Here is a 27,547-nt window from a genome sequence, read left to right as displayed (position 1 = left end):
TCATTGTTGTATGTTGATTAATAAAAATTTGTAATCCTAGTTTAGCCCCTATTTTGTGCTCTCCAATCCTAAACTTTTGAGCAATTAAAGTAATGATGACAGAGTTGGGCACAGAGTCATGCTTTCCAATCTCCACACCACCTCAAATTTCTTATCTTCTCTTGTCCTCTTTCCCTGCATCTGGAAAAGGAGATGCTATTTCCTAGGACGTATCCCTCCCACAGAGCAGCTCAAGCTGGCCCTTCTCCCATGACTGTGGTTTATGTGCTAACGATGTTCCTGAACTGCTGCCACCCCTTCCTGCCTGGTCTTCCCCACGAGAAGGTCCTTCCCCTCCCGTCAGACCACCCATTCAATGAACATTTACTGAGTAACTGGTATGTGCCAGGGCTTTCACCAGGCATTGGGAAATACAGCAGGAAACGTTAGAGAGAGAGGGAGGGAGGGGGGAAAGGGAGGGAGAGGGAGAGAAAGAGAGAGAGAGATCTTCCTGCAATAGAGCTTATGTCACATAACGGAGACAGAGGAGCGACCAGAGAAATACCAGCTGGTACCGAACGTTACAGAAAATAGAAAGGACAATGGAACACAGAGCCCTGGGCATATAGTGAGTGACTGCGAAAAAGAAGGCAGTGAAGGCTTCTCTGAGGAGGGTAGCATTTAACCTGAGATGATGAGAAGGAAACAGCCATGAGGTAAAGCATTTTAGGCAGAGGGACAGCAAGTACAACGTCCCGGAGCAGCAAAAGGCTTTGTCTCTGAGGAACAGAAAGAAAGTTAATGTGGCTGGAAGGTCAGGAAAGGTGAAAGCAAGGACAGGAGCAGAGGTAAGAGAGATCAGGAGCATCATGCGAGGCCACAGAGGCACTTGGGGTTTATTCTAATTATAAGAGCATTTTACTGACGACTTTGGAAGGATTTCCATTTTGAGAAGACACACTCTGCATGCACTCTGGCTGCTAGAGGAGAAAGGAAGATAGTTGGGTATGAGAGGATGCAGCACTCCAGCCAGGTGAGGAGCACCGGTCTAACCTAGAAACTGGATAGCTCGGGGGGTTCCGGTGGGGGTGGAGCTGGGACTGGACATCCTGAGCAAAACTGCCCGGCTAAGTTCCTCACAGCAACACCTGGTGGTCCTCTCATCCCCAAGCCTGCTGCAACCTCTTCGATTGTAGTAAGCATGCAGAGTAGTAAGAAGCACAGGACAGACCTACCCCTGACTCGGGACTGCTGCCTATGCAGCTCTGGGCAAGCGGAGCCCACTCCAAGTTTGTTGAGGACAAAGAAAAACACTGTCTACCTCCAAGGGTCACTGAAAGGACCAAGTAACAGAAATGTGGTTTGAGAAACATAACTGCATGCAAATGGTTATTATGACTGAACCAAGTCCTAACATTTCAGGGCAGAATGGTAAGCCCTCTAGCTTCCCAAAGGTCCTCTCTCCCACTGGACACCAGCTAGTTCTCAAACACTGAATCTCTGCTCCACTGAATCTCTGCTGAGAACTCTGGCTCGCTCAGCCCCCGCCTATCCAGACCCTACTGGTGCCTGAAGGCTGCAGACCAGGTACCAACTAATACCAAGAAGTCTACAGATCACTTTTAAAAAATGGTTGAAAATATAAACAGTACTGTTTGTTGACTGATTAAAGAACAAACATTGCCCTACCCAGTTTGGCTCAGTGGAGACTGCATCGGACTGAAGGTGTCTGGGTTGCATTCTGGTCATGGACACAGACCTCAGCTGCAGGGGCAATCCCCAGCCCTTGTCAGGGGCCTTGTGGGAAGCAACCAATCAATGTGTCTCTCTCTGTCTGTCTCTCCCCTCCCTACCACTTTTTCTAAAAATTGAAATATCCTCAAGGGAGGATTAACAAATAAATAAATAAATATTTCTTCCATTAAATTCATATGAAAAGTACCCTAGAGTGCCCTAACTGGTTTGGCTCAGTGGATAGAATGAAGGCCTGCAGACTGAAGGGTCCCTGGTTCGATTCTGGTCAGGGTACATGCCTGGGTTGTGGGCTCAATCACCAGTAGGGGGCATGCAGGAGGCAACTGATCAATGTTTCTCTCATCATTGATGTTTCTATCTCTCTCCCCCTCTCCTTCTTCTCTGAAATCAATAAAAATATTTTTTAAAAATTAGATATTTTTGCCGAAACCGGATTGGCTCAGTGGTAAAGCGTCAGTCTGCGGACTGAAAGGTCCCAGGTTTGATTCCGGTCAAGGGTATGTACCTTGGTTGTGGGCACATCCCCGGTGGCAACTGGTTGATGTTTCTCTCATCAACGTTTCTAGCTCTCTATCTCTCTCCTTTCCTCTCTGTAAAAAATCAAAAAAATATATTTTTAAAAAATAGATATTTTTAAAGTACCCTCTAGTGATATAGGCTACATAGTATCTGAAGCTCACATACCAATAACCACTATCTGCTATGATTATGGAAAATGGCTTTGGCGCCCAAAGTGATCTAGATTAAAATCAGACCCTCATCCCATCTATTACCTGCATAATTTTGGTCGAGACATGTATCCCCGGTAAGTCTCACTTTGTCCATATGTTCAAAGGATATGCCACCATCCTACAGGTTTGCCATGTGACTCAAAGAATTTACATGAGCATGTATTGTAAGCCATGTCACTTGTTACTATTAACTGTAAAATTTAATTTTGAAGGAATGCCTGACACCATCACCTCCTTATTTTCTAAGAAAATACATCCCATTTTTAAAAAGTTACCAGTTTTTGTCCTTCATGAGACAATAAAATGAGATTTAGCACATTTCCAATATCTAATAGCTGTTACAGACATTTTCTAGATAAAGTTACTACAATTTCACTTAGTTTCTCTCAGTGTTCAAAGTGTACTTTAAAACACCTAACAAGTAACAGAAGTTTACTTCAATGAAAACATGTCACATATAAAGTACACAAGGCACTTTGAGGAGACTAATTCTATTGCACTGCTCCCATACCGGAAGCACAATGTTCAATTAAAAACCCAGACAAGACAAAACCATCCTGACCTCCCATCCTACCTGTATGGACATGATTAACGTCTGTACCACCACTAAAAGTTAGGAGCCCCGAGCATACAGACTGTGCTTGCGTGTCCAGCACCAGCATCTAGCTCGGTGCCTTGTGTATAGTAGATGCTTAAATAGTTACTGAACAAATATTTATCTGGACCAGGTGACAAGACCATATGCTCATCACACTAACCTAAGATCCAGCCTCCCTTCTGCAATCTAGTAACAATGTCAATGGAACCACCAATAGACAGGTAATGCCCACATTTTCAGCACAAATGTTATTTGTAATGATCGAGATAAAATGCAGCCAGGATTGTACAGGACCTTAATGTAGGGGTGGTTCTTGCATGTCGTTCCCCACTGACGGGCACAACGCTCCTCCTTCCGGTGCTCAAAGAACTCTGGGTTGCGAAGAATAGCCACACGGCGGCCCTCATACATCAGAGCAAAGGCCGTACAGCCATCCAGCCTCTCTTTATCTTCATGAGTAGCTGACAGAACTATAGGCACTGACAAGTTAATGACACCCCCTGCAGGGCACAAAGGAACACACAGCTTGGATTACTCAACACTCCTCAGGTAGCCACATCTCACACAGTGGACACTAATAATGTTTAACTGGTGCCTGGCACAGAAAATCAGGAGACGGAATAAGCAGTAGAGGCTAAAAAAACAGCAAAAATTAAGGAAATCAACAGTGTGTGTAGCAATACTCACAACAATTCATGAAACTGTCTTTTGGGGTGAAAGTATGGGATAGAATCACAGAAGTAAAAGAAGCTGTTTAACAAGTAAAACTCAGCTGGTTAAGTTTAACATCACCAGCAATATTCTAAATACCTCCAATATATGAATAAAATAAAGCAATATGGTTCAGGGCCTTTTAAAAAAAAATTTTAATTCGTGCTGATAACTGCCTTTTGAGTGGCAAGTTGGTTAAGAATACTTAAGCCCTAACCGGTTTGGCTCAGTGGATAGAGCATCGGCCTGCAGACTGAAGGGTCCCGGGTTAGATTCTGGTCAAGGGCATGTTCCTTAGTTGCAGGCACATTCCCAGTAAAGGGCATGCAGGAGAGGCAGTTGATTGATGGTTCTCTCTCATCGATGTTTCTAACTCCCTATCTTCTCCCTTGCTCTCTGAAAAAAATCAATAAAATATATTTTTGAATATACATAGATATCCTTGAGACAGAAAGACAAAAACACCTAAACGGGTTTTGTTACTTTGTTTTTCATCAGAATTGAACCCATGTCAGCTATCACTGGCCAGGACACAAAGGCAGTAGGTAATCAGTGCTCCTTTTAACTCAAAATGTGTGCCACTGAGACCAAAGGCACATTCTCAGTTCCCAACCTTTCAAGCTCCAAATGTTTTTTTTCCTACTCATCATGCACAGATTAGAAAAATAAAACGCACTCTCAAATTGCTATGTGGATCTTATTTACACACCAAATAGAAACCATACTTTTCTGGGAAATCATGGCATAACTTCTTTGATAACTGTTTAGATGTTTTAAAATTACCACCACTACATACAGTGCAAAATGTTATATCAAACCAAAAACTAAATCAATACTCAAGACACAGTCCACAAAGACTTTACTATTAGTTTCAAGGAAGAAAACTGAAGAACAATATTTAATCCTTATGTTCTTGTGATAAAACTTACCTGGAAGAACAATTAGAAATTACATTCTCTACTATCTATTTCACTCCCCAGTGAAAAGAAGTCATAATACAGAAGGGCATGGTAGCAATTGAGGAGGGTTCTGTGACATGGAACAACAGTATATACAACGTTTAAGGTAGCTGAATTATTATTACAATATACAATGTAATTATTATTACAATTATTATTACAAAATGTAATTTTGAGTGTTTTAAAAGAATAGGAAGAACCATCCTTTCAACCACTTATTTCAGGACTCCTAAACTTGAACTCCCTGGCTCCCTACTAGAAGGCCTGGCTTAAGCAAGCACAGGCTTCCATATAGCACGAAAATGACCAGGTGGCTATGGCACAGGGAAACTATTTGCTTTTGAAATTCTTTTCATCCCTAATCCTCAGGTGTTCCTTCTCCCCATGCAATAAATCACAATCGGGGAAACAAAAATGGAAAACAGATCTCACTATCCACTTAAAATGTCTAGTACTGATATAACTTAGTCTTAAGACACTACCTTCGTTAAAACGGTACCATTACTTCCTATAAAGAGTGATGAATCCCTATAACTGTGCAATATCTCTTCCACACTCTATGTACATGCAAAATGTCTTACCATCCAGAAGACAATCAAAATGAAGACACTGCAAGTACTCCCTCTCTCGCATAAAGCCATTCAGTGGGGTGGCCCAACCTTCTGCCAGAACCTGCACCCACTGCATGTCCACCTAGTAAAGGAGAAAGGAAATTTTCTATGTCATGTACTTGTGAACAAAAGCAGTAATAGCCTTTGGGAATTTAATTTTGAAAGTGATGGAAACAGCCGAAATCGGTCTGGCTCAGTGGTAGAGCGTTGGTCTGCGGACTGAAAGATCCCAGGTTTGATTCCGGTCAGGGGCATGTGCGTTGGTTGCGGGCACATCCCCAGTAAGGGGTGTGCAAGAGGCAGCTGGTCAATGTTTCTCTCTCATTGACGTTTCTAGCTCTCTCTCTCCCTTCCTCTCTGTAAAAAATCAATAAAATATAAATTAAAAAAGAAAGTGATGGAAACAAACATCTCAAGAATGATTACAGATTATACAAATCTAATAATTAGGGCACTAGAAAAATACGCATTTTTCCGAGTAAGTTTAAATAACATCAGACTTGCAAACATTTCCAATAAGAAAAGTATCTCCTAAAGTGATTCTCAAATGTTAATATATATAAGAAACTACTGGAAGGGTTGTTAAAATGAAGATGGCTCCACCTCCAAGTTTCCAATTCAGTTAATTTGCTATAGGGCCCAAGAATTTGTATTTTTAACAGTTTCCAGAAAATGTTGACAATGATGTCTAAAAACTACACTTTAACAACACTGTCCTAAACTAAAATTTCAGCTAAAAATAGCCCTTCCCCAATAATAGAGCACACTTCACTTTACAACGATTTCTAGTATATCCCATAAGAACATTAAAGAAATGATCATCTTTGTATCATTAAAGTAAGCTAGGTATGCTCATTTTTAACTGGTGCTGTAACATGTAGCCGTGGTTCTCAAATGAGAAAAGATGCAGCACCTGGCCAAGTAAAATGTTACTTACTGTTTATTTTCGAAGTAGGTTGGCCAATGTGTCCCACTGAAAAATCAAATTCCTCTTCTTCAATTCCAAAGAAAAAAATTATATGCATGCACCAAATTAATTTCAAGTTTTCCCTACACCTGTGACCAAGGCCATTCTTTGTTTATAGTAGAATCCAATTCTAAAAGGTACCTATTAGGCACTAAATGTGCCCCCTGAAAATCATGTCAATACCTAACCCCTCGAAGTGAGTAGACATGGAGATAGGGCCTCTGAAGTAGTGACAATGGTCAAATAAGGTTATAAGGGTGGGTCTTAATCCAATAGGTTAGCCCTAATAAGAAGAGGAAACCAGCGCTCCCTCTCTCTACCCTGTGAGGACATGGCGAGAAGGCAGTTGTCCTTGAGCCATAAGAGAGCCTTACCAGGAGTAAGTCAGCCAGTGCCTAGATCTTGGACTTTCCTGCTGTTTAAGCCATTCAGTCTATCGTATTTGTTAGGGCAGACCAAGCTAATATACTATCTGACTTAGCATGGAGTTTTTAATTAATTATTTCTCATACTGATGTGCAGAGAACAAACCACTGTATTGAAGAAAAATTTACATTCAGAAAAGGCTTCTATCCTTCTGGGTTGTCAAGTCTGACTGACCTGGATTCATGTCCATTCACTGTCATTCTTCGTGTGTGTGTGTGTGTGTGTGTGTGTGTGTGTATGTGTGTTCACACACACATGCATGTGTTCATGTGTTCATTCTGTGCAAAGTCATCAGTTCCTTTATAGTGAGTTTTATCAGCTTTCCAAGTGGCTCTGCTCTCCGACTTCAAATGTTTGTACTCCCAGCATTCCTTACAAGGAACACTGGATCATCTACTCCTATCAGTGATTTGAAAAACTATATACTTGGAAAATCTTTCTCCAAGCTCAGAAGTTTGGTTTTTTCCTCTTTTTCCTTACTTTCAGACTTGGCACTTTGCTGGGTGTGTCAAATTTTTATCATACTACACAAAGACTGGGAAATTCTACTTCTAGTCCAGGTTCTTATTCCTTAATCTCTGTTTTTATAGTATACCTAAAGGTAAGGCTTAAATTCTCTAAAATTTGAAACTGATTTAACTAAAATAAAAGCCTAAGAGACCATCGCAACCAAATGGATAATAGAACAGGCTGCATGGGGCGACTAGGATGTCAGGGGATTGGTAAGGGACAACCAAATGACTGAGCAGCAGGCTGCATGGAGTGAACAGGCTGGCAGGGAAGGAAGTTGGGGGCAACCAGGCCAGAGGCAGAGGGGAGCAGTTAGGGGTAATCAGGCAGGCAGGCAGGTGAGCAGTTAGGAGCCAGGATTATGAAAGGGATATCCAACTATGAGAGGGATATTATGAGAGGCAGTTGGACATCCCCCGAGGGGTCCCAGATTGGAGAAGGTGCAGGCTGGGTTGAGGGGACCCGCCCCCCCCCCCATGCACAAATTTTGTGCACTGGGCCACTAGTATATATATAAAAGCCTAAGCAACCCTTATGACCGAATGACCAAAATGACCAATGGCTGTATCATGTACTGACCACCAGGGGGAAGACGCTCAGTGCAAGAGCTGCCTCCTGGTGGTCAGTGCACTCCCATAGCCAACCTCCCATGGTCCCTCTCCCAAGCTAGCCAATCTCCCGAAGCCCCTCCCCCAGGCCATCTGGCCCCCAATAGGCCTCAATCGCCAGCTAGGTTGGGGGACCCCACCCATGAACAAATTCATGCACTAGGCCTCTAGTAAATTATAATTTCCACTGACACCATATCTAGTTTAACTAGATAATTTCCACTGTCACCATATCTAGTTTAATAAGCAGGGTTTTTTTTATTGGGGAAAATACCCAATGATATCATTAGAGTTAAGAAATATTCTTAATAATATAAGAAAGGGAGAATGAGAGTTTTGGCAGGGGATTGGGAAACATGTTTAAAGAAAAAAATGTTCATTTTTAAATTAATTATTAACTTTAAATTAGTTATTGCAAATTATCATAAATTAGTTCTTGCAGATTAGTATTTCTCAACCTTTTAAAACCCAGTTCTGATAAACCTAAAAATCTTATATAATCTTTGTTCTTTGATATTTTAAAAATATATATATATATATATTATGACTAAAATAAAACCAAGGCCATGATCATTTAGGGATATGGCTTTACAAATTAAAATTAAGCACATTTCCCACCCTGGAAATTGTGATACACACCACACCTAACCATGACCTCAAACACAACCATAAAACCACAAATTTTACAGACTACCAACTGTACATAAGGCCATAGTACTTGGTATAAAAAGTAACGAAGTACTTACTTTACTAATTGTCAATGCTGGTAGTGTTTCTGCATCTGTTTTTGCCAAATGAAGTTTATTTTCTGGTACATACAGTTCTTTTACTTCATAAGAGGCATCTACAGGTACAATATCCTATACAAAAACACAAATACAATAAACTGTTGAATTTTAGCCTTCTTCGGGGTTATTTTAATGAAGAAAAACTTAAATTTAAAAATAAGACTTTTAAAAAGAGGCATAAAAGAGGGATTTGAATGCTGTCCCTCCCCAATCAATCTTCCAAATATCAGTTGGTCTACCGTCAAGCAGATAAAATCCCCCATACAAGAAGTCACTATGCATAATGTCCCATTATCTAGTGAGAAAGAAATTCCTAGAACACACCATATACCTTCAAAATCAGGCAACTGCATAGAAGACATGACTTTAAAGAGGTAATGATAAAAAGAATTTGGAACCCAAAAACCAAAAAAAAAAATCCACTTAAACATAACTATTATTATTTTTAACATGTCATAAGAACATGCCACTTAAGCCACCTTTTCAGGAATATGACACAGTGCTCCACAACTTTAGGATTGAGAAACAGCACTTTTGATCCCATATGAAATATAGTCTGGAAACTTTATATAAACTCCAGATACTCATTTATATAACTCTAGAGGCCCAGTACACAAAATTCATGCACTGGTAGGATCCCTAGAAGTTGCTGGCTGCCAGCTGGGTACTCCCTCTCTTCCCCCAACCAGCCCTGCCTCCTTGTTGAACTCCTGGACAATTCCTGGTCGAGGGGACAATTTGCATACTATGCTTTTATTATATACCATAGGATTGGGTGGTCTTTAGCCTCATTTATCCTGCAAGGACACATGCGTAATTACCACAACACAGACACTCATTTGCTGCACACAGGTGATCATTACAAGGTTTGGTCACGTTTGTCACACTCCTGGGAATAATTACTAAATGTATATAATTACTTTAAATTTTTAAGCCAAATCTATCAAGTAACAATGGTAAGCATATAAAACTCGATTAAAGCTTCTCATACATTTATCTCGTCTGAGCAATACTTTGTTATTGAAAATAAAGTAGGTAATTGTCAAGAGAATGATAAGCCATTGGCAAGGAAAAAGTATTTGCAATATGTTATCCAAAATATGCAAGATCTCTTAAAACTCAACAAGAAAACCCATTCAAAAACCGGGCCAAATATCAGAACAGACACCTCACCAAACAAGATATACACATAACAAATAAGCATTTGAAACAATATTCTACATCATATGTCATTAGGCAAATTAAATTTAAAACAACGAGATACCACTACAGACATATTAGAATGGCCAAAATCCAAAACACTGACAATACTAAAAACTAGTGAGAATACAGACCAACAAAAACTGATAGACGGGGTGGAAGACAATTTGGTGGTTCCTTACAAAACTAAATTACTCTTATCACACAATCCAGCAATTGTGCTCCCTGATATTTCCCAAAATAAGTTGAAAACTTATGTCCACACAAAAACCTGCACACACATGTTGATAGCAGCCTTCAGCAAATGAATGAACTGTGATGCATCCAAACAATGGAACATTCCTCAGCATTAATGAGCAAGGAGCTAGGCAGCCTTGGGGGGAGGGGGAGGCCAATGCTGGAAACATAAATGCATATCCTATATCAGTGTTTTTCAACCTTTTTTGGGCAAAGGCACACTTGTTTCATGAAAAAAATCACGAGGCACACCACCATTAGAAAATGTTAAAAAATTTAACTCTGTGCCTATATTGACTATATATGAAGTAATTCTCTTGAATAGGAATCAAATAAACACAAAGAAAGTATTTTATAATTACTTTATTATGAAATATTAAGTAAACAAAATAGTGAAAAATTATAAAATTCTTGTCTTGTCTGCACCTACGGCACACCAGGTAACATTTATTATATAGGACAGCAGTTGAAAAACGCTGTCCTATATAATAAAGAGGTAACATGCAAACGGTCATTACACCATGACGCATAACAACCAATCACCAGGTGGGCAGGGCAGGGAGCTCCAAGCCGGGAGAGCTACAGGAGGGGGAGGTAGCCAGTTACAAGCTTACAAACCGGGGAGAGCTACAGCGGTGGTGAGCGGGGCGGCCAGCTGAGGCGAGCAGTAGCGAGCTACTAGTGTACACAGGGCCACTAGTTATTAAGTGAAAGAAGGCAATCTAAAAAGGCTACATACTGTATACTGCTGTCACATCCTGGAAAAGGCAAAACTCTGAAGGTAGTAAAAAAGGTCAGTGGTTGCCGGGGTTGGGGACAGGAGGAGGGTGGAGGGCAAGATGAATAGGCAAAGCACTGAGGATTTTCTAGGGCAGTGAAACGATTCTGTATGATATTGCAGTGGTGGATACTTGTCATCATACATTTGTCAAAACCTCGGGAGGTACAACCCTATTGTAACTTGTAGGTTATGGGTGACAATGATGTGTCAATGCGGTTCATCAACTGTAACAAATGTACCATTCTGGTGAGGGGTGTTAGTGAGGGATGTTGACAGCAGGAGGCATGCAGGAGGCATATGAGAACTCATTTTCTGTGCTTTCTACTCAATTTTGCTGTGAACCTAAAACTGCCCTATAAAGTCCATTTAAAAAAAAAAAAAACATTAACAAAAAGTTATTCAAAATAAATATTAATGGGAAACCAACTTTTTTAAGGACAATCCCTATTATTTTTCCTAAGAAATACGTGCGAGAAGAGACTTCAACTTATATTTGGACTTACATTAATACTATGTGTAGAGAAAAAAGCAGGGTCAGATATGCGTATCAAAGCTAGATAACCTCATGAAAGGTATGGATGCCACTACTCAAGCAATCCCTGTGGGTTCTGAGAATCTAGAAACAATTATTCTTTGAGACAGTTCAACTCCGGCTAAATCATGTGCCAAAGTCAGGCTATTCCTATGGGTAAAATTCTGGTGTTTCTCATCATAAACCCAAGATTAAATAAGAAGAATAAACATGAAGGGGGGGGTTGTGTAGAAAGAATAAAATTAAGAGAAGAAATAAGGAAACACTCTTTGCTGCCTTACCATAGATTGCTCCTGGAATGTAGATGGGAAGGGCACTTTCTGAAGGCCCATTAGTCACATGCATGACCACCCCACTGCTAACAGGAGGAAAGTGGGAAAGTGGAAACGTGTGTGTGTGTGTGTGTGTGTGTGTGTGTGTGTGTGTGTGTGAAAACTGGGGAGGGGGGAGGAGGAGAGGGAAAGAGGGAGAGAGGGAAAAAGAGAGAGAGGGAGGCGGGGAGGGGCGGTGGGGGGGAGGGAGGGAGGGAGAAAGAGAGAGAGAGACCCTGCACAGCACAGGACACTTTATTAACCTTCTAGAGGAGGAGTGGGAACCTTTTTTTCCTGCCAAGGGACATTTAGATATTTAGATCACTCATGGGCCATACAAAATTATCAACTTAAAAATTAGCCTGCTATATTTGGTCAAATATTCATTTAACTCACCCCTAATGCTTTAGCAGGGCCAGACAGAATGATTTCCTGGGCCTTATAGGCCCAAGAGTGGGACATTCCTTTCCCCTGTTCTAGAGCCTCTTTTGCAATTAAGCTACCAGCAGGTGCCCACAGCTGCAGGTGTTTGTTATCTCTGCTGATGGTAAGACTATGTCAGCACATTCAAAGAACACTGGAGAAGGAAGAAAGCTCCCATCTGCTGCCTTTATCTTCTCTTTGTAGATGGAAATACCAAGCAACTTTGGGTGAATGAGACTTATCATTTCCTATGGACCAAGGTAAGAAGGACATGTCTTAAGTTCTGCTGAGGGGTTCACTTCATTGTGCACCCGAAGAGAAAATTACATATAGAAAATACTCTTCCTTCTATCTGACAAGAGAAACAGATTAACTTAATCTAGTCCCATGGTCAGAAAACTGCGGCTCGCTAGCCACATTCGGCTCTTTGGCCCCTTGAATGTGGCTCTTCCACAAAATACCACGGCCTGGGCGAGTCTATTTTGAAAAAGTGGCGTTAGAAGAAGTTTAAGTTTTAAAAATTTGGCTCCCAAAAGAAATGTCAACCGTTGTACTGTTCTGGGCTTCTAACTCCAGGAATCATTTTAATACATTTATTAAATATAATACATTTAATACATTAATACATGCACTTTAATACATTTTTAAGTAAAAAATAGCAGTAAAAAAATTGGAAATGAGAAAAGCACATTACCTTATATATGGTTATCATTATCATTTCTACATATTCCCTTCCAACTGTTTTTGCCCATAGGCACATTATAGGACAATTAATAGTTTTAGCAGTTTGTACAAAGCCTATTACTTCATCAACCACAAAATAAAAATTCAGAATCAACTTTTCCTATAAGAATAATGTAATGTGCATTAAGTGCACTGCACACACACCCTATATGTTCAATTAGCTTTTTGGATCTGTAAAGCTCTCAGAGATGTCAGGAGACATACACATTTTCCCAGCTGCAAAACAAAGAACTAATATCCTCCAGACTAGAAACAAATGCTAAAATTTACTTAAGTTACAAATAAAAGTCTGACATTCATTAGGACTTTTATGAGGAAGAGGATGGCAAAATGGAATTAAACTTAAATATTTACATTAATCACAATATATTAGGGACACATCATCTTCAAAACTAAAAAGAGATTCAAGAAAGCCAGAGGGGTCTGCAGATGTTTATTCCTGATGTTTGTATCTAAGATCTGAGTTCAGATTCTAACAGTGCAACCTTCAACAGGTTACCTAACATCTCGAACCTGCCTCCTTCTCAGAGGTTTAAAAATAGTTAATGATTTCTTTCTTTCAGGGCCATTGTGACAATTAAATGACTACAGTATCTGAACTGCAGAGTTAATGTTTACTGAATGCATTCTGTAATAGCAGTGCTGTCCTAGGAGCTTCAAATGAATTAATGCATTTAATCTCCATACACTTCTACCTATGACAGCAGAAGAAACTATCGCTATTCTACATTTTTACAGACGGGGACACTGAGGCTCAGGAGAAAGGTTAGTAACTTGTCCCAGATTCCTGCTATATTGTCTTCCACCGCAGGTAACACACAATAAATATTCAATAAATATTGTAGTTTGCTTGCTACATGCCAGATACAGTCCTAAGCACTGGACGCATATTAGCTCATAGAATCATCAGTACAATTCTGAGACAGGCAGGTGCTATTATTGTTTCCCATTTACAGAGCAAAGAATGAAAGCTAAGAAAGAAGGTTATTATCCGAGGTGTACAGTTAATTGGTAAGTATTGGAACTGAGGTCCCAGTACAATTCTCCTCCAAAAAAAAAAGTCCAAAACAAACAAAAACCCATTACTGTTTCTCCCATAAAAACTAAATTATAAAACATTTTCTCTCACAAGGTGTTCTTGATTTATTTTCATGAGTTCATTTATAATTCCCACGGTTTCTGGTCAGCATGTGATATTTGTGTCAATTCTTGACAAAAAATAATGATATCTCAACATTTCAGTTAGGCCTAAACGTTAATATGTGAATGATTTTCAACCAGCTTTTCAAATCCCATCACTGTAAACAAAATGAAAACCTCCACTCCAACCACTCTAGTCCCCTTAGAAATTCGAAACCATAATGCAGCCTGGGAACAAATGACACAGGGCCTCCAGCAAGAGAAGCATTCCATTCTCAATTCAATGGTACATCAACTCTGCATAAAGCTTCCACTGCCATCTCTGAATCCTGTATCACTGTAAGGCTGCAATACCTTTTTGATGTTGTGCTGGGATTGCTTACTCTCCCTCTCCTCCACATCTACCACTGATAGCTGTCAACAATCTTGGGGGGTGGGTCAGAGAACAGCATCCAAAGACTAATCTTTTGATCTTCGTTGGACACCACAGGGCATTTTTGGCTGGTTTCCTAGACTGGCATCACTAGATTCAGGTCACAAACACTAATGAAGAACAGCATACATGGTGCTCTATGCGATGTCCCGCATGCCTGAGTCTGCACTCCCTGCCTCCACCCTGGAATCACCCTCCTCCAGAACGCCACAACCTGGGAAAGCCCATCAGGCATGTGAGTCAATTTCCTCTGAAGAGATGTTCAAAGTAGGAACTGAGAACTAACAAATATTTATACACAATCCTGTCTTACTTCCTTCCAACCACACCCGGAGTTAAAAAGCAAAGGTATAAATAATTTGGGAGCAAATCTAAGTGTCTCCAAGAGACTTATTTTGAACATAAAAGGGTAGCACTTATACTATTAATCCAACCAAATTAATCTGTTAGTGTTTTGTGCATGAATAAAACATAGTTTTAGCATGAAAACAGGTTTAGTAATGTCCTCTTTATATGTACAAACATAGATGCTATAATCACTGTTTTCAATAAAGAGAAAATGTTTTCCTATCTTTGAGTCATAATAATCTTTTCATTACAAGCATTTTATAAAATTCTTCTTTTCAAACTTCACACCTAGCAATATCTTTAAATGAATTTTAGCCTCACAACTTAGACACAAATTTCTTCTGATTCCTAACCAATGCCAAAGTAAAAGTTCAAAAGGTTTCTACTAAGAGATGCAAATCAAAACAACAATGTGGTACCATCTCACACCTGTCAGAATGGCCAACATCAACAAATCAACAAACAACAAGTGTTGGCAAGGTTGCGGAGAAAAAGGAACCCTCGTGCACTGCTGGTGGGAATGCAGACTGGTGCAACCACTGTGGAGAACAGTGTGAGTCTCCTCAAAAAACTGAAAATGGAACTCCCATTTGACCCAGTAATCCCACTCCTAGGAATATATCCCAAGAAACTAAAAACACCAATCAGAAAGGATATATGCACCCCTATGTTCATAGCACCACAATCTACAATAGCTAGAATTTGGAAACAGCCTAGGTGCCCATCAGCAGATGATTGGATCCAAAAACTATGGTACATCTACACAATGGAATACTATGCTGCCATAAAAAAGAAGGAATTCTCATCATTTGCAGCAACCTGGATGGAATTGGAGAACATCATGCTGAGTGAAATAAGCCAGTCAATGAAAGAGAAACACCACATGACCTCACTCATTTATGGATAATAAAGAACATTATAAACTGATGAACCAAAAGATAGATATAGAGACAGTAAAGCAACAAGCAGACTGTCAAATTACAGCAGGTAGGGTAGGGAGATCTGGGGGAGATAATAGATCAACCGAAGGACTTGTATACATGCATATAAGTACAACCAATGGACACAAAACTCTAGGGAGGGAGGGTATGTATGGGGGGGGGCAATGTTAAAATATGTACACAGATAATAATTTAATAAAAAATGTAAAAAAAAAGGTTTCTACTATTTTCACTCCTCGGAAAAGATTCATAAAGTGAACGTTTTTTGCAATAACACAATGTAACAGAATGAATGAAGATGAACATGGAACATTTGCTTACAGGAAGCAAGTTCTACATAGACTAAGTGTACAGAGAACTATCAGGAACACAAAAAAAATTTTCAAATGCAGACAGACAGTTCCTAGCACATTCTAGTTACAATAACCCTTTTTAGTCTCCAAAACCACGGCTAAACTTCTAATAGGGGCAAAACCACCTCCAAGTAGAGAAGGGGTCTGGACAACAGAAGGATGTCCCTGCCACACAAGCTTCCCATTTTGTTTGGGATTCATCAGGATTTCCAGAGACACAGACAGCCATTAGAAAACAATGTGTCCTTCAACTGGTACATCTAAGACCCTTGTTTTCAGGGAATTTACTTTTTATCACAAAAACATCATAAGCCAGGTCAGCATGTGTTTGCACACCTAAGTCCCTCATCTAATCTTCAGAGCTCCGCAGCATTTCAGGGTAAAGGAAGATCGGGGTGTCCCTAGGAGTCCCCCTAACTAAGGGGGTCAGGACACCATTCACACGCTACCAGTGAGGTAGGTTTAGAGAGTATGAATGTTTAAATGTTTATTTTAAAATGTAACATGAGTACTCAAGAGATTTTTTGCTTGACTGATGACATGCCCTCTCAGATCTAACATGCACTGTATCTGTATCTTTGTTCAAGGAGACACTGTTTCTTTTTAATCAGAAACCGGAAGACAGAAAAACGACATACACTGTCTTCACTACCTGAAAATACATAGTGGCTCGTACCTTCTCCTTTGTACTTCTCTGTACTTTTTTCTTGAGCCAAGTCTGCTCAACAGATTTGAACATTAGAGCACATTCGTATTTTTATGTAAATATTAAGTGTCTATTATCTAAACTACAATGCCTCCAAAGCATGAGCACCAAAAAACATTCTGGCAACACTTTAAAACTGAGCTGTGAAGTCTGGTTTTTATGTACAGTATAAAATCTACTTAAGAACACTAAGCCACCATTCCATGAAGAGACATACCTTTAAATAATTTATAGCAGTAGTAAATCTAGAGTTCCTGGTAGATTCAAAAACATAATTTAAAATATCTCTTTAGATTAAAACCAGCAGCAAGAAGCCTACTTCCTTATGTCAGAACACACCAAGTTAAAATGCAATACCAGCAGGCCATCTAGTGACCATTCCAGGGTTAGGGGAAAATTTTTAATCCAAAACCCTCAACCTTTTTCAGCATCTTTTACATTTTTTATTAAATATATGCCTCCTGAAGCACAATAAGAAATAAACATGCTCTGACAAAATACTGAGAAATTCAGTCTTTATATAAATGACTGCATTAACCTATTCCATTATATTACACAGTCCTGAATGAAAGACAAATTAGAGAACAAAGATGACAGAGGGTATTATGCTAACTAAACTCCTCCTAACATACCCATGGTGCCACAAGCTCAAAGAACATTTTTCTCGATCAGTGAAATGGAAGCCACTTAGAGTAAAAATTAACAAAACAATTCCTGATAGAATTCATTTCAGAAGAGTCTCTTCAAACACCAAACACCAGGCAGAAAAACGCCCATTTGTTACCATGGAGACAGCACTTCTCAAGCGCCTGCATACGTTCCAAAACACACTCCTCTCCTTGCTCTTAGAACAAGTTGTGGTACGATGGGAAATGTATATTTGGTCTTTGTCCCCACTTCCTGACATAGAGCTCTTAAAACACGGGGCATCTCCTGAGTGGTAGGAGTGTCTTTGAAACAATGAGGTGACTCTAGGCCAGAAATTTTCTTTTTTTTCACTGAATTTATTGGGGTGACATTGATTAGTAACATTACATAGGTTTCAGGTATACAATTCTATGATACATCATCGGTAAATTGGATTGTGTGTTTACCACCCCAAGTCAAGTCTCCTTCCATCACCATGTAGGCCAGCAATTTTCAACCAGTGTGCTGCACAAATTTCTAAAACATGCAATGCCTGACTGTTTAGTCAGGGGCACTGACCTCTTTTCCCTCAGAATGTCAAATTATAAAAATGACAATAACCAAAATAACAATAACCATCCAGTATGAATGAATCAAAATTATACCAATTTTTTTTGACAGATCAGGAAAAAAAAACTTTTTTTTTGGTGTGCCGCAGAATTTTAGTAATTATTTTATGTGAGCGGTGAGATGAAAAAGGTTGGTTGAAAACTGCTGCTCCATGCTGCGGGGCTCAGTCCCGATAGAACAAGTCATCAGAGAGCTGGAATTTTCAGCTTCATCCCTAGATGGTTGTGGGTGGGGGACTGGAAATTGAGTTTAAACACCAGTGGCCAAAGATTGAATCAATCGTCCCTGCAGGATAAAACCTCCATAAGAACCCCTAAAGAAAGGGTGAGAACATTGAGGGTAGCATGGAAGCCCCACATCTCTCCCTGCCCCGTACCTTGCCCCATGCATGTCTTCTATTTGGCAGTTCCTGCACTGTATCCTTTATAACTCCTGGTAATAGTAATGAAAGAGCTTTTCCAAGTTCTGTGAGTGGAATTATTGGAGCCAGGCTGGGCATCATGGGAACCCTTGAATGTGCAGTCAGCTGGGCAGACACGCAGGCAGCCTGGGCACCCTATTTCCAGCTGGCATCTGAAGTAGAGGCAGTCTTGAGAGAAAGCCCTTAACCTGTGGGGTCTGAGCTAACTCTGGATAGTTAGTGTCAGGACTGAACTGAATGATTAGACACCCCATTGGTGTTAGAGAAACAAGAGAACTGGTTGGTGTAAAAAAAAAATCCTCCAAGTCTAGCAAACAGAATCTAAAGAGGAGATAAAAGGTAATTTAGATGGTTGTTTTAGAAATGGAGTTTTTGTTATAGATGGCATGAAAGCCAAGTCAACTCATTTACCACTTAGATGTGGGTTTAGGACCTAAGTAAGTCATGACTCATCAGCAGCTTCCCAAGGTCAATCAAATGACCTATACACACTTTTCTTATTTCACACTACACTGAACAAACATTCCACACTAACCAAGGACAGGCATGGCCGCTTAGTTCTTTACATAGTAAACATTTTTTCTAGCCCAGTGTTCTTTGATCTGCTCAGAAGTATTTTAAAAGTACTCTAAAAATATTAAGTCAAGAAATGTCCATTCTTCTCAATTTCTTAATCCCAACAACACTTAGAGAACAATTGGCCAGGGAATGTGAAAGACAGTTAAAAGAAAATATGCATATTTCAGAAATAAACTAGAAACTGAAAACATCTAGATATTAGGGAAGGCAGTGTAGTAGAAAGACCAGGATGTGGGCTGCAGAACCCATCCGACTGTGTTCAAATCCTGCTCTACCCAACTGAGCTACCCTGGGACAAACAACTTCACCTCCCTCAATCTATTTCCTTATCCGTAAAATGAAGATAATTATGACTACTTTCCAGTTTTAATACAAATTAAACACAACAGTGCTTTTGAAGTGCCTAGCACAGTGCCTTGTGTATGGTAAGAATTCAACTACTGAGAGTTACTGTTGATGGTTTCCATCCCTGCCCATGCCATCTGCCTTGAGCACCCGCAATATACTCTTACACACAACAACAGGTAGTGATGCAAAAACATTATTTAAAGACATATCCTCCTTATTCTCCACATCCCCATTCAAAGCACACACTATAAGGCCACGATGATCTGTTCTTCTTCCTTGCTTTAAGACACCAATTCACTCTACACATTCAACCTCTTCACCTCCCAGTCAGTATCTGAACTCTACTACATGAGCTCACATAACCCACCTTTGAAAAATCTAACAAATACGTTTGTGATGATTATGAAGCTGAGCTGCATTTGCCACCCCGGTCGCCATGCAGAGGTCTGTATGAAAGTCACCTTGCAATAAGGGTGCAGCAGGTAAATGTACTCCTTGATCATAAACTCTGAGTTGAATGTCGGGTGTTCACATATTTCATTTAAGATTCAACTTGTTGAGAAAAATCAATGGAGGATGCATACCAGTTAGTCGTGTGTGTGTTTGTGTGTGTGTGTGTGTGTGTGTGTGTGTGTGTGTGTGTAGTCGTCTTTCAATAGTAATTATTTTATTTTCTTTTTTCCCATCAGTATTTACTCCCACTATACCCTCTTCTACCTCCTCTGTCCCTCCCAGCAATTACCATTCCATAGTATTTTTGAATGCCACATTATGTTATAAAAAAAGTAATGAATTTTTTTTAAAATATATTTTTATTGATTTTTTACAGAGAGGAAGGAAGATAGAGAGCTAGAAACGTCGATGAGAGAGAAACATCGACCAGCTGCCTCTTGCACACCCCCTACCGGGGATGTGCCCACAACCAATGTACATGCCCCTGACCGGAATTGTACCTGGAACCTTTCATTCCGCAGACCAACGCTCTAACACTGAGCCAAACCGACTTTGGCCATAATGAATTTATATGTCATTCTCATCTGTAACTGTAAGTAATGGTTAAAAACTAAAAATTAAGGTCCATGAGAATGGAATTTTTACTGTTTTTAATTCACTGCCACAAACCCCAGTATTTACAGTAGTGCCCAGTGTGAATAGCACAAAGTATCTGTTAAATTAACAGTGTGAGCCATGTACAATGCAGAAATGCATGCTTTCAATGGGAAGTGAGGTTGTTTACTTAGGAAAGTACATAATTGAAATCTTTCCCCCAAAGGAGGGTGGTACCAAAAGAAAACAATTGCATTAAGGAAGCATTTGAATTTCTTCTTTTGTCATCATCCAGCTTTAATATAAAAATAAATAATTTTTCAAAAGAAAATGTCTCTCATCAATGAATATAAACAGAACCACTTTCTAGTTGTAGATTTAATTACATTGCACTTAAGGCAAAATAAGAACATTCTTGAAAGCAAAAGTCAATGATATATGAAAATGAATCCTAGGAATTCATATACCTGGAATCCTAGGTATAGAATGCAACATGCTGATGAGCAAGTTACTTAATATCTGTGAAATACTTCATAGGCTGACTGTGTGAATAAATAAACAACAGGTGGTTTGTTCTTCTTACAGTAAGTCCTCACTTAACACATTGCGGACCAGTAGCTTTACTCAGTGGCCAGGTAAGTTTCTATTGGAAGAGTACACAAAAATGTTTTACATAAATGTTAAAGGCACGCTTTAAAATTAAACACCCATTGCATTTTGAAGTTATTTATTACATGTTCTTACAAGTTAATATGATACTTTGCAAAATTCTGTGTAATATGAAGCGAGAATTCTCATGATTCATCGCTTAACATCCTCCTTAAGCTCTGTGATTTTAAGCAAAAGACTGTATAAGGAAACCAATTTTATCTTAGGCTAATTGATACAAATAAGATAGGTTCCTATAGCATCACATCAGCATTATAACAAAGTAATGTTGAACAAAATGTCTTTATTCAGGACCTGATATACAAGTTAAACTAAGAGGAAGGCCATTTTCCCTCAGAGTTTAGCTATCAAAACAAATATTTTAAAAGACATAAAGCCTTGCCTTGGCTGGGTAGCTCATATCGTTAGAGCACTGTTCACATATGCCACAGTTGTGGGTTTGATCCTATCAGGGCACATACAAGAATCAACCAGTGAATGCATAAATAAGTGAAACAACAAATCCATGTCTCTCTCTCTCTCTCTCTCTCTCTCTCTCTCTCTCTCTCTCTCTCTCTCTCTCTCTCTCTCTCTCTCTCCCTCTCCCTCTCTCTCTCTTTCTCTCCCTCCCTTTCTCTTTCTCTCTTTCTTCTCTATCTCTATCTCTCTAAAAATCAATTTTAAAGGAAAATTTTAAGATACAAAGCCTTGCATATATGTCCAGTATAATTAGTAATCAGTAGCTTCTAATTTCATATCTGGCCCTATTTTCCAACCTTGAATGACAATTACCAGATCATCTAGCAGGCATAATATAGACTAAGATCTGTATAAAAGAAAAGGCAATTAGTATAATCATTAATTAGGAATGACACATTAATTAATACTATAGAACACAGACTTAGGTAAGCAATGGCATAGGAGAGAGGGAGGGAGGAAAGGAGAAAGAAAGAGAGAAAGGGAAGAAAGGAAAGGAAAGAAGGAGGGAGGGATTATAGGATGGAGGGGGGAGGGAAATAATACCATGGTGAAATACATAAGGACAATAACAAAATATGTAGCTTGGTACCAGACTGAATACGAATCACCTTAATTCTATAAGCAATGGGGGGAAATCAATATACGTTTTAGAGTAAAAACAAAAAAATATTAGACTACCCTTTAGAAAGATAATTCTGCGAACAGTCTAGGATGGAATAAAAGGCATACAAAACTGGATGCTGGGTGACCAGTTAGAGAGAATATAAATAGTAGGAGCCTAAAATTGTACAGTAGCAGTTTACTCTCATTTTTAATCATAAGGGAAAAAATCTTGCAGTCTTATAAATTATAGATACAAGTCTGTATTTTCATTTTATAGAATCATGGTCAAAGAACAATTTAACTCTACATACAGCATGAGATTCTGAAGCCTGGAACAGGAAAGCATTTTAGTGGAAAAACTTGTAAAGTTCATAGTTGTAGTTTCTAGTATCATACCCAAGGTTAATTTCTTATTCCTCAGAAATGATCTATGTTCACATAATATGGTAACAAGAGGAAGTTGGGTGAAGGAATTACAGGAATTATCTGTGCTATTTTTTTTAAAATATATTTTATTGATTTTGTATAGAGAGGAAGGGAGAGAGAGAGAGAGTTAGAAACATCGATGGGAGAGAATCATCGATCCGCTGCCTCTTGCACACCCCCTACTGGGGATATGCCCGCAACCAAGGTACATGCCCTTGACCAGAATCGAACCTGGGACCTTTCAGTCCCCAAGCCGACACTCTATCCATTGAGCCAAACCGGTTTCGGCTATCTGTGCTGTTTTTAAACTTACAAAGAATTGAAAAATTTTCTCAAAATAACATTTTTTAAGAACAAAAAAAAAAAAAATGCCCCTCCCCCAACAAAAAAGTTCTATTGTAAATAGGACCCAAAGAAGAGGCTAGGAATTGCAGGAAGAAAAGAAGAGAAGGAGAGAGAGACCCGTGGAACCATCACACAGTAAGAATAACCACTTATAAATGTCTGAACTACCTGCAATTATCTGTAATCTATAAAATGGCTTTAGGGACTCATGATCTTCCTATAATTATATATTAGCATCTATGAGTAAGTTTCTGAGGTTTTATTAGAGAAAAACACTTCAGAATCACTAATCCTACCTAATAAAAGAATAATATGCAAATTAACTACCTCATCACTCTGCTACACCAAGCCATGCCAACAAACCACACCCATCAGCCAATCAGAGTGAGTATGCAAATAAACCCAACCAAGATGGCTACAGCCACAGAGAGCAGGAGAGGCTTGGGTTTCCCAGGCAATGGAGAAAGCCAAGCTTTCCGCTTGCCCTTGCAGGCCTAAGCCTCCATTTAAGGTTACAAAATTGCAATTATAGAAGGTAAACAAATCCAAACAGAAATGGCAGCAGCCACAGAGCTGGAAAGAGCAGGACGCTAGGGTTGACTACTGCAATGGAAGAAGCAAAGCTTTCTGCACACCCTGGCCCTTAAGGCTACAAAGTTTTCAATTATAGAAGGTACATAAGTCCCAATAGAAATGGCTGCCACCCACAGAGCAAGCAGGAGGCTTGGATCCACTCCAGGCTACAAAGTTTCAATTGTAGAAGGTAAATAAATTCCAGATACCAGGGCCTTCGCTTGGGTCACCAGGGGGTATGGCCAGCCTGCAAACCACTAGAGGCCCCTCACTCAGGCTGCCCCACATCCCAAGGGAACTCCCACCCTGATCCAGAATATTCTTCAGGGCAAACCAGCTGCCCCCCACCCATGCACCAGGCCTCTAATCTATCTAATAAAAGAGTAATGTGCAGATTGACCATCACTCCAACACACGAGATGGCTGCCCCCATGTGGCCAAAGATCCTGCCTTCATGTGAACACAAGATGGCCACTACAAGATGTCCAGCAGGGGAGGGCAGTTGTGGGTGATCAGGCAAGCAAGGGAGGGCAGTTGGAGGCGATCAACCCCGCAGAGGAGGGAAGTTGGAGTCAAACAGGCTGGCAGGGGAGCAGTTAGACATCAATCAGGATGGCAGGGGAGTGGTTAGAGGGTGATCAGGCTATCAGGCAGAAGTGGTTAGGAATAATCAGGAAGTCAGGCAGACGAGCAGTTGGGAGCCAGCAATCCTGGATTGTGAGAGGAATGTCCAACTGCCCAGTGGGATCGGACCTAAATGGGCAGTGGGACATCCCTCAATGGGTCCCAATTTGGAGAGGGTGCAGGCTGGGCTCAGGGACACCCCACCTCTGTGCACGAATTTCATGCACCGGGCCTTTAGTAAAATATAAAAAAAGATCATCTAAAGCAGTGTTTCCCAAAGTGTGGTACCCATACACCCAGGGGTATGGGAAGAGTTTGGTGGGGGTATGCATTGCACTGGAGTTTGGTGGAAACATGCACTTCACTGTGCTTAGCTGTGCCTAATTCTACGTTCTCATGAGTACAAGGGGTACTCAGTGTTACGAAAATTATAGAAGGGGTATACATATGTCAAAAGTTTGGGAAACAGTGATCTAAAGTAACAGAAAATAAAATCATGTACAACTTTCTAACATTGATAATGACAAATCTAAGTACAAAAGATAGGTTGGGCCAAAACTGGTTTGGCTCAGGGGATAGAACGTCAGCCTGTGGACTGAAGGGTCCCAGGTTCGATTCTGGTCAAGGGCAGTACTTTGGTTGCAGGCACATCTCTAGTAGGGGGTGTGCAGGAGGCAGCTGGTCGATGTTTCTCTCTCATCGATGTTTCTAACTCTCTATCCTTCTCCCTTCTTCTCTCCAAAAAAATCAATAAAATATATATTTTTTAAAAAGATAGGTTAGATGTACAAAAAATGCAAACAAAAATACAATCAAATGAAAAAGAAAAATACTGAAAACAGTTGCAACAAACATGACTTGGAATTAATATTTATGATTTTCAAACAAATTTTTAAACACTATAAAAAAACCAATGTGCTGAAAATGGAACAGAAGTTCTGCAGCAGAACATGTAACAAGAGGAAAGGCCAGGAAAGAAGATAGTTGCCAATGGGAAGGCAGACTGCAAGATAGTGTGTGTGTGTGAGAAAATAAAGGGAGAGTATGTGGTTACACAGGGAGTGTTTGTTGGTGAATTGAAGGACAGCTATACTCCAGGAGACAGTGGGGGACTGCTCGGAGACTGCTGGGCAGGGCTCCCCTGACTGGGCAGTCCCCACTGCTGCTGGGTTTCCTCCCGGAGCAACTGGCTCAATGCAGAGACCACGCCATCTTGAAGGGGAAAGTGGATGTTATTGGAAACCTGAAAAGCCCTGGGAATCTACAACTACGGCACCCACTGAACAGCTGTGAACCCGAGAACACTGGTCCCCATGTGGCGCAAGCATGCAGATTCAGAGGAGCTCTACGCTCTCTCACAGAAAGGTCAGATTTCGCCTGGGATAAGGAGAGAGAGAACTACATAACCAGACACCCAGATAAGAAAGAGCATGGGGAGGCAAAGAAACAGCCCACCTATGAAAGAAAAGCAGGCCTCACCAGCAAAAGAAGTAAACGAAATGGAGGCAGGCAACCTGTCAGAGAAAGAATTCAGAGAAATGGTCATAAGGTGGATGAAAAGAATAGAAGACAAATTCGACAATACGTGTAAGAACCAAGAGGAAATGAAGAAGAACCAAGAAGAAACGAAAAATGACATCGCTGCTCTAAAGAACTCAATAGAAAGCATCAAGAGTAGACTAGAAGAAGCAGAGGGCCACATCAGTGAGCTAGAAGACAAGGTAGGAAAAAAATACCCAAGTAGAGCAGCTTCTAGAAGAGGAAAGACCAGCTAATCTATGAAATCCTAGACTTCCCTAAGGCTGTCACAGAGCAGAAGTCCTATTGCAGTGGCATGAACTGCTCCCGACGAGTGACAAGTCCCACCAAGAGAAGACAAGACACATGACCTACTGCTCCCTTTAGTAGAGCATGAGAGCAAGAAAATACTGCAATAAAGGCAGAAAGGAAGAAACAGCTAAAATGCTTTTAAAATGCAAAAGGCTGAGCAAGGACCAGTATGACTGGGAGCCCAGACACCAGGGATTCGGCACTCACTCACAGTCAGGCCTACAACAGCTGCTCAGAAGAAAGATTGGAAGCAGGTCTGGAGACTTGAGAGTGAGCTCTCCTCAGTGGTGCACAGGCATCAAACTCTCCTATCTCCCTGCACCCTTGGCTCACAAAACACAGGCCGTAAGCTGACAGGGAAGGACAGGAAAGCCTCCCAGGATCCCCTGTATGTGGGGAAGGGGTAGAAGCAAATATGGTGCCAAAGGGAGGGAGGTGGAGGAACTCCTGGCCCAGGATCTGCTGATGCATGTGAGGACACAGAAACCTCCCCCTCCAAAGCCTCCCAGGTTCAAAGAATACGCTAGCTACCATGGTATGCCCTTATGTATCTTAACTGAAAAAAATATATAATAATGCCAAGTTGTAAAGACGAATAAGTCAAGGCTGAGTTTTCTCTGTTAGGTACTTCTGTGGTAAAATTACTGGTAAAATAAAAGATTACTGGCTCTCAAGCCTCCTGTAGGTTACACTGATAGGTATTTCATATATTGTGCATACACAGTGTATCCCCTCCCCCGCCCCCAATACCTAGCACAGCAACCTATACATACAGAAAACCGTTGACACTATAAAGAATTTAAAAATACAGACATTCCTCCACATTACCTCCACTTTTGCGGGGGGGGGGGGGGGGGTGTGTCCTGGGTATGCTATAAATAGAAACAGTCCTCTGGTGATTCCCGCTCTGTCCTCCTCTTACCCGCTCCTGCAGAAGCTCCACAACCTGCTGGACACAGTCATTCACATCACAGGAGTCTGTCTTCAGCACCAGCTCAGGGGCCTCTGGCTTTTCATATTCAGAATCAATCCCGGTGAAACCTATAAAAGGTACCAGATAATAAAGGAAGGCAGAAATTAAAAGCACACACACAAACACACACACACACACACACACACACACACACACACACACTGAGTGGCCAGATTATTATGCATTCATAAAGTGTATATTGTTCATTCATTATCACTGAACTCATGACCAACAGCATTCTAACTCATGCTTGCGGGAATGAAGTATATCTAACACACATTTCTCTGTAAGGCACATGGCAGCCTTCCTGAACTTACTAGACTGCAATTCAGCACTAGGCTTGGGGCCACTTTAAACAGCAAAATCATCAACAAAAAGCACCCCAGAAATGCAAAAACCATGATACTAAATAAGCCACAAAAAGGACACTTCTTTACAGTATGATAGAGGAAACAAAGACCAAATGTCACCTTGTTCAACTTCAATTAGGAATGTGTGCTCCGGATGACTAAATTTTTGCCTCTCTGCGCATGTCCACAAATGACTGCTAAAGTGCCGTCAGTACACATGTGGGGGTTACAAATAAATTTTAGTGAGTAAG

The 27,547-nt window shown here is 40.4% G+C and overlaps 1 protein-coding gene across 6 annotated transcripts in view; it reads right to left on the bottom strand.

The window, feature by feature from the left end:
• PAPSS1 (3'-phosphoadenosine 5'-phosphosulfate synthase 1) overlaps positions 1–27,547 on the bottom strand; it is a 115,378-nt gene that overhangs the window by 60,528 nt on the left and 27,303 nt on the right. For all 6 annotated transcript variants that reach the window (XM_036409640.2, XM_036409631.2, XM_036409656.2 and 3 more), the window contains exons 5-8: positions 26,896–27,014; positions 8,602–8,715; positions 5,315–5,426; positions 3,358–3,563 (exon numbers count right to left, since the gene is read on the bottom strand). In XM_036409640.2, coding sequence (XP_036265533.1) covers positions 3,358–3,563; positions 5,315–5,426; positions 8,602–8,715; positions 26,896–27,014 — 551 coding nt within the window. The remainder of the gene's footprint in view (positions 1–3,357; positions 3,564–5,314; positions 5,427–8,601; positions 8,716–26,895; positions 27,015–27,547) is intronic.

Source organism: Pipistrellus kuhlii, unplaced genomic scaffold (assembly GCF_014108245.1).
Source record: "Pipistrellus kuhlii isolate mPipKuh1 unplaced genomic scaffold, mPipKuh1.p scaffold_m20_p_1, whole genome shotgun sequence".
Taxonomy (NCBI): Eukaryota; Metazoa; Chordata; class Mammalia; order Chiroptera; family Vespertilionidae; genus Pipistrellus; species Pipistrellus kuhlii.
Note: the sequence above shows the minus strand (reverse complement) of the source record. Positions and strands in the feature narration are given on the sequence as shown.